The sequence below is a fragment of the Trichomycterus rosablanca genome, chromosome 4, assembly GCF_030014385.1.
Source record: "Trichomycterus rosablanca isolate fTriRos1 chromosome 4, fTriRos1.hap1, whole genome shotgun sequence".
NCBI lineage: Eukaryota > Metazoa > Chordata > Actinopteri > Siluriformes > Trichomycteridae > Trichomycterus > Trichomycterus rosablanca.
In genome coordinates, this window is record NC_085991.1 from 38,290,112 (window position 1) to 38,300,240 (window position 10,129).

The following is a 10,129-nucleotide window of genomic DNA, read 5'->3' on the forward strand; positions in this document are numbered from 1 at the left end:
GATGGTCTTGTAGCCCATTCCAGCCTTGTGCAGGTCTACAATCTTGTCCCTGACGTCCTTTGATAGCTCTTTGGTCTTGCCCATGGTGGTCGAGAGATTTGAACGGAAGAAACTGATTCTGTGACAGGAGTCTTTTATACAGGGACAGGACGAATTTGTGTGCCTTTTGTGCACATAACCGGTCTGTGGGGGTCAGAATTCTTGCTGGTTGGTAGGGGATCAAATACTTATTTCCCTTAATTAAATACAAATTAATTTATAACTTTTATTTAATGTTTTTTTTCTGGATTTTTTGTTGATATTCTGTCTCTCTCTGTTAAAATAAACCTTCCATAAAAATTATAGACTGTTCAAGTCTTTGTAAGGGGGTGAACTTACAAAATCAGCAGGGGATCAAATACTTATTTTCCCCACTGTATGCAGTTCCACAGGACCATGGAACACATTACCAGGTTTCCCATAAATTCTTATTTTCAAAAAATACCTTGAAAATCATCTTTTAAACTCAACGCCACTCCCAGAACCAGTTAACATCGATTTTCAAGGCACCACTGTATAGATGTTTGTTTGATTAGGATGAGGACAGAAATGGTAGTTACTCATTACACACAAGGTTCATCAGTTCACAAGGTTATATCAAACACAGTCATGGACAATTTAGTGTCTCCAATTCACCTCACTCGCATGTCTTTGGACTGTGGGAGGAAACCAGAGCTCCTGGAGGAAACCGGACCGGCCCACCTGGGGATTGAACCCAAGACCTTCTTGCTGTGAGGTGATAGTGCTACCCACTTAGCCACCGTGCCACCCCCACTGTATAGATGATGATGAATGCCTGTATTTGGCATCATATATTTATATACAGGTATACAGTACAATTAATTTCTTTTTTCCCCCGCATATTCCAGCTCATCTGGAAGCTGGAGTCAGAGCACAGGGTCAGCCATTTTATAGCGACCCAGGAGCACAGAGGGTTATCAACCTTTTGATTGATCGTCCAAAGCTCTACCCACTAGGATACCACTGTCCCAATAGCAATATACGTAACATACCTGTTACATTTTTAAATCCAATGATGATAGGATTCTACGATAACAGTGTAATCCTAGGTTAAGTGGTCTCTTTCTATTGCCAAATGATCTATACTATACCTAAATGCTAAATTGGGTTATCCTAGCAGGCCGTATGAACTGGGCAGGAAACAGCCGGGAGCTTAAAATGTATTTTTATGAAAGTGGTGTCATAAAACACAAAAATTAAAACAGGGTTACAGAAAGTATAACAATGGAGCAAAACAAAAATCATCCTGTTGTTGCTACTGATATTGTTTACTGATATTTCTTCCTTCTGCTGTCAGACTCTATAACCAGCATCGCCCCAAACACAGACAATCATCACCATCACAGTAATTTATATGGTTCTATATCTGCACTCTTTTAATATAAACCTGAACCACATGTGTTACCTTAAAATCTGTGCAATACCTGTTGTACCTTGTGCAATACATACGTACATGTGTAATACCTTTTAAATATCTGTGCAATGCCTGTTGTACTTTGTGCAATACATTTTATAAAATTAGAATGTCATTTTTTATATAGCTTTTATATATCCTTACATTCCTATTTTTAATACTTCTGTAAACACTTTTAATTCTTTATATTTTTGCTGTCTGCTGTAACGTTACAAATGTCCCCTGTGGGATAATAAAAGGGCTATCCTATCTTATCTTTACAGTTACAGTTGGGTTTTGCTCTCAGTGTCTGGTAGAGAAGCCACCACAGACTCACTTTCAGCAAACTCCTCTTCTTTACACTTGTACTTATACAAGTAAAAACAAACAGTAGCACATTGGGTATGGCACGAATGATTATGGATTTATACCGTATTGTACTGTCTGCCCAATGATGGGCTGTTTTCCTGCCTTCGCCCAATAAATCGGACCCACCGCGACAACAACCAGGATAAATCTGTGGAGTTGTTTGAAACAATGAGTTGTACTTACTAGCCTCCATCAGATGGCATTATAGAGTTGGTTTTAGGTTTTCCCACATTGAGGTAAAAATTGGACTGATTAAATTGTCTCTGGATGTGAGTGATTCTATACATGGGTGAGTGTGTGATGTAACGTGTGTAATCCTGTGTGTTTCCTGAGGAACGCTCCATACTCAAGAGAAATCGATTAATTAAATTGGTGCGCTTTGCAAGGTCTAAATGTAAGAGCATGTTATTCAGTTATCTCCACCAGATGGCAGTAAAGACTAAATAAAGATTTAGGGATTATATCAGTTTTACCACTGCTTTATCATATTCAGGGTCGCGGAGGGTACAATTCACTGGGCTAAAGTTAGGAAACACCCTGAACAGGTCGCCAGTCCATCACAGGACACACACACACGGCAATTTTAGTATCTCCAAAAAATAATAAACTTAATAAAGTTTTCTGGAGACGGGGTGGACAGAATTTTAGATTCTGACTTAGTATGACTTTTTTTGTGACAAAATGTAAACCAGTTAAGCATGAATAACAGCAGTTCATATGTTCTTTATTTTACCAACACACCCCTGACTAGTCAACAGACTGAATGATTGGTTGCAGTTCACTTGTTAGGCTGTAAAAGTACCTGTTGATGCATGCTCAATAATCCAGGTACACAAATCCACAAAGTTGAATCAGTTCATCTGGACACAAGTTTGTTGTAGAGATACGTTTCGTCACTCAATCCGAATGACTTCTTCAGACTGATCTCTACAACAAACTTGTGTCCAGATGAACTGATTCAACTTTGTGGAGCTGTAAAAGTACATTTCATGATGTGTGTCATGTGCTTTCTACTGGGCCCAGGTTATATTAAAAGAAGAGAAGGGTAAGCAGCATCCCTCATTTATTTAACAGACTTAACAGACTTTTGTGAAAATAAGTGTAGTCCAATATCCATTAGCATAATACACTACTAGCTTTCTTCTGGGCATGTGACACTCACACAGTAGTGCTTTTTTTTCCAAATAGATGTACTAGTATCATTTGCAAAAACCTTCAAGGTGGGCATTGCTTTCAAGGGAAAATAATACAAACTTTAATGTTAAACTACAGTTAGGCATATAGATTAAATACATCTCAAATAAGAATAATTGGCAAGATTTATACTTGCGTTCAGTCACAATAATGCACAATGTTTTTTTGCTGTATGCATTCATACTGAAATGAATGTCTTACAGCCATGTAAAAAAATATCAGACATGATAATGGAGTACAAATGCATACAGTATGCCTTAAGTTTTGATTAATGGGTTCCTCATAGCAATCACTGTTAAGAATGATAGAAAATCACTGTTAAGAAAATATAGAAACCATAAAATACTGATTTTTGGGAAGCATGTTTCTTGCCAACATACTGGATTGTATACTGTTTGACCACCAGAGCTACCAGCTGAAAGCTGTCCACCAGATTAGGCTACAACAATCAATGTGTAAAAAAAAAGACTGCCAAAGCAAATATTGTAAATTATTTTGTTGGCTTTATTTACTTATAATTCAGAAAAATAGTCACATATGTTCATTTTTATACAAAACAATAATCATATCTTTTAAGAAAACAAAAGATGCCAGGAAAGTGCTAAACAAAATCACCACTTCGTAATTGAAAAATGTTAACAGAAATCATTCCATACTTTAACACAGGTTTGCATTAGTCTACACTAAACAAAAACACAACAGAATAGCATTTTTCTATTTTTTAATTATACAAGATAGACACTTGATTAAATATTTACAAATATAGTGCTTTAGTAATAGGATTCATATTCAAATTACTTTCTTTGCTTGAATTGACCTGCAGTTTCTTCTGCTTTTCACAGCCTTCCAAGAGGTGGAAGAAACGGACACGTCCATCATTAATATATTTAACCATGGAAAGCTGTCTACTAGATCAGGTTACTCCAGTGGAAAACTCTTGTGATGACATGCATGTTGGAAGAGAATTGACCATGCTGGTTCAGGATCACCTTCCATTACAGAACAAAAACAACATCCGGCTGGTCAGATCTGACAGATGGTGACTGGACAGTGATGAAACCACATCCATATCTCATCTTACAGAAGCAATAACTTGTTTGCTAATGCACATTTAGTATTTAGGTGGTTAGGACAACCATTAATGTAAAAAAAAAGAAAAAAAAAAAATACATATGAATATCCAGTCGACCAGGTCACGCTGCAGCTGGATTGAGATTTTGGGGGTCCATGAAGTAACAAATACCATGGGTTCCACACTTTTGGTACAGCTTGTGCTGGAGGTCTAGTCCATGTCTGAACCATGACGACTCCATGTCTGGTCACTTGAGAAATTCTTACATCACTTAGAAATGAGAGCTTGGAGGGGATTCAAATAAGTAATTGATGTAAGGCAATTCACATCAAATTACCCTCAAGTCCTCCCTCGAAGATGTGTTCAAGTAGTCCACTGCGTGTACGTCCTCATCTAGACCACTTTAACTTAAATATTCAAAAGGGACCGTTCAAAAAAAAACTCTTGCGTCTACACCATCCAAAGTGCAAAAGTTAGCCAATCACAACACAAAATTGTGGATGTTAAGTGTCAGCAACCAGCAGGAACATCTGATATGAAGTCAAATTCATTCTGACCCAGCCAGAGCTCCGGGAGCTCATTAGCCCTGTCCAAACCAAGCTCGACCACTAATGACATCAAAACATCCTCATCCACTGGATCAGAATCAATAATCCCAGGTCCTTGAGCCAAACCTGGAGCAGAGATCTGCGCTGGGCCCATTGGACTTGCTCCGAACCCTCGGTTTGGACCAGAAGGGACCACTGAAGATCCAGCCAGGCTCTGGTAGTGGCTGTTAAGTTTCTGGAGCTGCATTGATGCAATGAGGTGCTGGCTGGACTGCAAGCAGAAGGATTGAGGCTTGTTGAGCCCTGGAGATGAAGAATGGATGTTGGGAGTTGGGAACTGTGTTGCTGTTTTGCCCGTGCTAGAGTAGTGCAGGAGGGTCAGAGAGTCACGATCCTTCATGGTTGAGTTGAGCAGTAGTGAGCTCATAACCAGGGGGCACCTGTAAAAAGAGAAAATGGTTGAAATCAGAACATTAACAATCCCTAATCAAGGAACTACAGTTTTCAGCCAATGATTCCTATTATTTGTGACATTTACTGTAGGTTACAAAGTGTCTTAAATGTTGACCTGAATCCCACAATGCTTTTGTTAACCTACTTAATGCTCAAGTTCTCAGCTGAGTCATGTTACTCCAAATCATCATGCTTGAACTAAATTACCAAGGACTAATTACTTACCTGCACCTGTATGCTCTCAATAGGCAGCACATTAAGAAGGTTTTTTTTTGGAAAACATAGCACCTCTTAGGAACTACCTGCTTATTTAACTACTTCAACTGCTGTTATAGAATAACACGTAACCTACTACAATTAGGTAAATCCTTTTTAACCTCTACTTTCTTTGATGTTGTTGCCAAACTCTATTTACCGCTAGGTCTTTGCCACAATTGCCACAAGTGTGTCCAATCTCACTCTCTTTAAATAGGAACGGTCAAGTCCAAGCTTTAAAAATGTCATTATGTTTCTATTAAAATTCTTTATATCATTATTTATCTTCAAAATTCTCTTTAATTCTTTAAAACTGCCAATGAGAAAGAAGTCAGCAAAATTGACTGGGTCTGTATTGTGTCTGTATCAAACAGGATAGGATTGCAACTTTACTTTCTATATTTAATTTACTTATTATACTAATAAATCATGGACTAATGAATCCTAGCTTTGGCCACTAAAGTATTTTAAAACTGAACCAGAGTTAGACAAGTACAGACAAGTAACATGCATCACACAAGGTTATTTAAATTGGTCCATTTTTTAAAACTCTGATATAAACAGCATTTATTTACTCTACAAAAGAGTTACATTGATGTTGGTCTTAGTCTTTTAAATACTTAGACTATTTAGTTAACTGAAACATGAGTAGCCCCTGCTTATATAATAATGCAGCAGGATTCCAGAACGTCTGTCCCAGATGACTGGAATCTTGTACAGTTTGGTGTTTTGCTTTAACACCTATTAAAATATCATTTGCTGAGTTTATTTGGGTATCTTTAAGCAGGGGCAGTCACCAAATTGTGCTGTGCTAGACCCTGGCCTTTTAGGACAAAAAACAGGGAACTCCATCAGGGGTTGGCAATATGGCAAAAATGAGCATATCCTGATGTTTAAAGCTACTTTAAGAGCAGATCAATAGTTGTCCAATCTCAACCACAACATATTGTTGCGGCAATAGGTTTGTATGCCAAACCATACACAAAGTATCATCAGAGTCCCTTGTTTTAATTAGTTGGCTCTTTTTTTTTTTAGTTTCAACTCCGCTTGTGCTAGATTGGTATAAACAGAAACAGCCATGCTTATCCAAACCAAGGCTTTAAGTGTATATTGTTTTAAAAATGCCTAAACAAGGGAAATATTAAAAAGTATCAAGCTATGTTTGAGATGTAGTAGTAGTAGACCTAATTATATCTACAGTATTCCCAGATCACCCAGCTATATGGATTTAACAAGTATCACTGGAACTAAAATTGTTACAAGTGGAAACATTTACAAGTCTATGAATGTAACAGTACAGGCATGTGGTGGTGCCCTATGACCCAAACACACACTTACACTGACTGAGAGTCACAAGGCTGTCGTTTGAGGCACTTAATCGTTTAATCAAATGCACTACCCTATTCTCCTCAGTTCCTCTTCAAGCTTGTGCGTATGGGAAGGGTATAATTACTAAAAGCTGGCATGCAGCTGCAACACACAAGCTCATCTGATCAGGCATCCCCGATGCTGACAGCTGTAGGGCATTCAGCTCAGGATCTTTGTGATAGGCCATTGTGTGTGCTATGCATGGCCTGGAAGCAGTTACATACATAGTTAGTCCTACAACTTAAAAAGCACTGAAGTCTTGTTGCTGAGGGAGAAATTTGGGCTGGCATATGGCCTCTTGTTCTTTAAATGAAAACCTTCCCTACTTTTTAGAAAATACAGCTAAGTCTAAGCAGATCAGCATGTGTTTTTGAAACTGGTAGCTGCCGAGGCCAGTATTGGCTAGACCAGTTTTCTGTATTACCATCTTCAAAAGCATTAGCTGGAAAAGCTCAGATCAAATTGTCTTAAAAGAGGTTTAGCTGTTCTATCAGCTAAACCATCTTAGAATAAAAGATGGCTTGATGCGTTTTTGTTTTCAAGCAGGGTTCCTTATCACTATGTCAGCTTTGTGTGTTACTTAACTGTTAAGGATTCATTTACTTGAACACACAGTGTAGATTGTTAAGTTCAATACTCTCCATAAGATGGCATGTCCTGAATCCCTACAAGCTTAGACATTTTCCCAGTGTATAATGCCAAAAATGTCACAGATAAGACATTGTTTGAAATACTGACCCACAGCCAGATCTCTCAGCTATCAATACCAATGAGATGGCAGGGATTAGCCAGTCAAGGGGTGTATGTTACATAGTTGTGTTACAATAGCAATTTGTTGCTGATGAATACCAATTTACTTAACTGATTAATTTTGACCAGTGGTGTACATTGTTTGAACTATAAAGATTAATGCAAAGTGAAAAACATTAGTAGTAGGCTGGTGATAAAATACGTTCATATAAAGTAAACTGCTTGATGAGTCATTGTGATAGTGTTTAGAAACATGTGGTAAAGTAAAAACACTCTGTATGCATCCTTTAACCTTTATATAATATATATATAACAGCTCAAAAGACATACTATTATTAAAAATATATATATTTTGGTTTCCTAAAACATCATGAACAATCTAAAAATGAAAAAAAAAAAAAAAAGGACCAATATGGCTATATAAAGAATGGTACAAGTGACCTTGGTGGTGCAGTGAACATCATGTCAGTTTGCCATTCCATATGGGCTATGAAACTGGTGTGGTATAAAGATTCAAAACTTGTATATGTGGTTGCATTTTCTGCCATAGTCAGGGTGGTAGCACCAATATATATTTTTAAATATATAAAATATATTCTAAATGTTTATGCGCCTTTAATTTCTCATAGACCATATACAGTCCAAATTACAATATTTTGGGTGGTAATGTATTACGGTCATTACGGCAGAGGTAGCTCTGAGGTTAAGGCACTGGACTAGTGAACAGAAGATTGCTGGTTTAAGCCCCATCACTGCCTCTGTTTGGCCTTTAAGTAAGACTCTAAAAGCTTATTTGCTTGCATTGCATTTGGTCTAAAAGTCTACAACATCTGCTAAATGTCATGCATGTGAATGGTCATTTAATTTATTTGAAACATGAATACCTACAAACGGACAGACAGGGTTAAAGCAATAATAATTAGTAAATCTTATGGGATTAAGGATTTAGAACTTGGACCAGTGATGCCAAAAATGCTTAAAAACTAAAAAACTTTATTCTTATAAGACACAGCAGTAGAACTCCAAACAACATGAAACATAAAAAATAATGGAAATTGATATTGTAGTAACTATTTAAATAAATAAGTAAATATATTAAGAAATGCTTCAAGTTCAATGAGCAAACATCAATCATTCTCTTTTTTACTTCTAAGAACTTACCTGTTATGTAGGAGCTTAGCAGTGTCAGGTCTAGTGTGCTCCTGGGAATCCAATATCAAGCTGATTCAGTTTGCCAGCAGTTTCCAAAAACCATAACTCTGCAGCAGCGATGAATGAATACATGAATGAGAATACAAGCTCCAGAGAAAGATGAAGTTGTGCCTCTTCTTCCCACTGCACGATCTGAACATCCAAAACATTCAGGGTCAGACTGATCTATCTCTCTCACTCACACTCACACACAGCTAGCTTTCTCTCTCTCTCTCTCTCTCTCTCATACACACTCACACACAGCTCTCTCTCTGAATGGAAGGATTTAGAGGGGGTCGCTTCATTAATGCGAAGTGGATTCCTGGATCTGGACTACAACTTCAGGTTAATTACAGTTGTATCAAACTGTAGTATTTATTTCATAGAGACGACACTAATGCAGCAGGTGGTGTTTGTGCCCTACAGCTCCAGCCACACAGGTTTGATCCCAGACTTTCAGTTACTCTCAGTATGGGGTTTGGAAGTGAAAGCTTTGTGTCTGACTGGAGTTCACTCCAGGTAGTTCCACTTCTTTCTCCTACATCCCAAACCATGAACTCGCTACTCTTAATTGCTAATAAACATGTAAGTGAAGAAGTAAACGAGCGAGTGAAAATTTGCGATTTGCCTAATTGAAGTGGTATTAACCACCATAAAGTTACAGCAACACTATAAATGAACCCACAACACATGAACGGATAAATAAATAGTAAATGACATGTTCGACATGTTGTTTATCTTTTTTAAAATTGTATTTTTATTGTATATAGTCTGCTAATGTCCATATGTAAGAACACAATGTGACGGTTCCACACACACAAGCATCCAAAGTGTGAATAAACGCGAGTTAGCAAACAAAAGTTTACATTCCATGTATATAACCTACTTTTAAGTGTTTTTATTCATTAATAACATGGTGTGTTTTAAAATTCGTTCGAACTTTAGTCAAATTTTTTCTCTGGTAAAACATGTTAGAAATGCTCAAGGCATGAAATAAACAATATGAAGGTACACGCTATTATTTGCATATTGTAGCCTTCAGCAATATCAGTCTGACACATTCCTAAACATTTGAGGTTTTCCACAAAATACCCAGTTCATTAACCTACAACCTGTAACAGTAATATCTCTGAAAAAGAAGTTAACTGTCTGTCAGCTTTGAACAGCAATAAAACAAAAGTAATACTTAGACTATAAATATGAAGTATTTGTATTCAGTCTTTGCTAATAACACGGTGTGACTTACAGTCAAAGTCAAAGATTTACATATACTTCTAAAGGGCATTTATTCCGTGGCAGTTTAAGGATTTGTATGTTTTTTTTACTAGGAAATACCTCAAAGTATACACATACAGCAAAAACTTTCAACAGGTGATTGTAATCATGATTTGTATATAAATATAAAGTGGATACACCAGGGTTTTGTGATGTAATAAATAAGACCAACATAAATCATTTCAGAACTTCTTCTACCTA

At 37.1% G+C, this 10,129-nt stretch overlaps 1 protein-coding gene across 1 annotated transcript; it reads right to left on the bottom strand.

The window, feature by feature from the left end:
* Positions 1-3,499: 3,499 nt before the first annotated feature.
* cited1 (Cbp/p300-interacting transactivator, with Glu/Asp-rich carboxy-terminal domain, 1) lies at positions 3,500-8,791 on the bottom strand. The gene is made up of 2 exons (XM_062993293.1): positions 8,624-8,791; positions 3,500-5,076 (listed from the first exon to the last, which is right to left on the bottom strand). The coding sequence occupies exon 2, from the start codon at positions 5,061-5,063 to the stop codon at positions 4,599-4,601; it is 465 nt and encodes a 154-aa protein (XP_062849363.1). The 5' UTR covers positions 5,064-5,076; positions 8,624-8,791; the 3' UTR covers positions 3,500-4,598.
* Between the last annotated feature and the right edge of the window lie 1,338 nt (positions 8,792-10,129).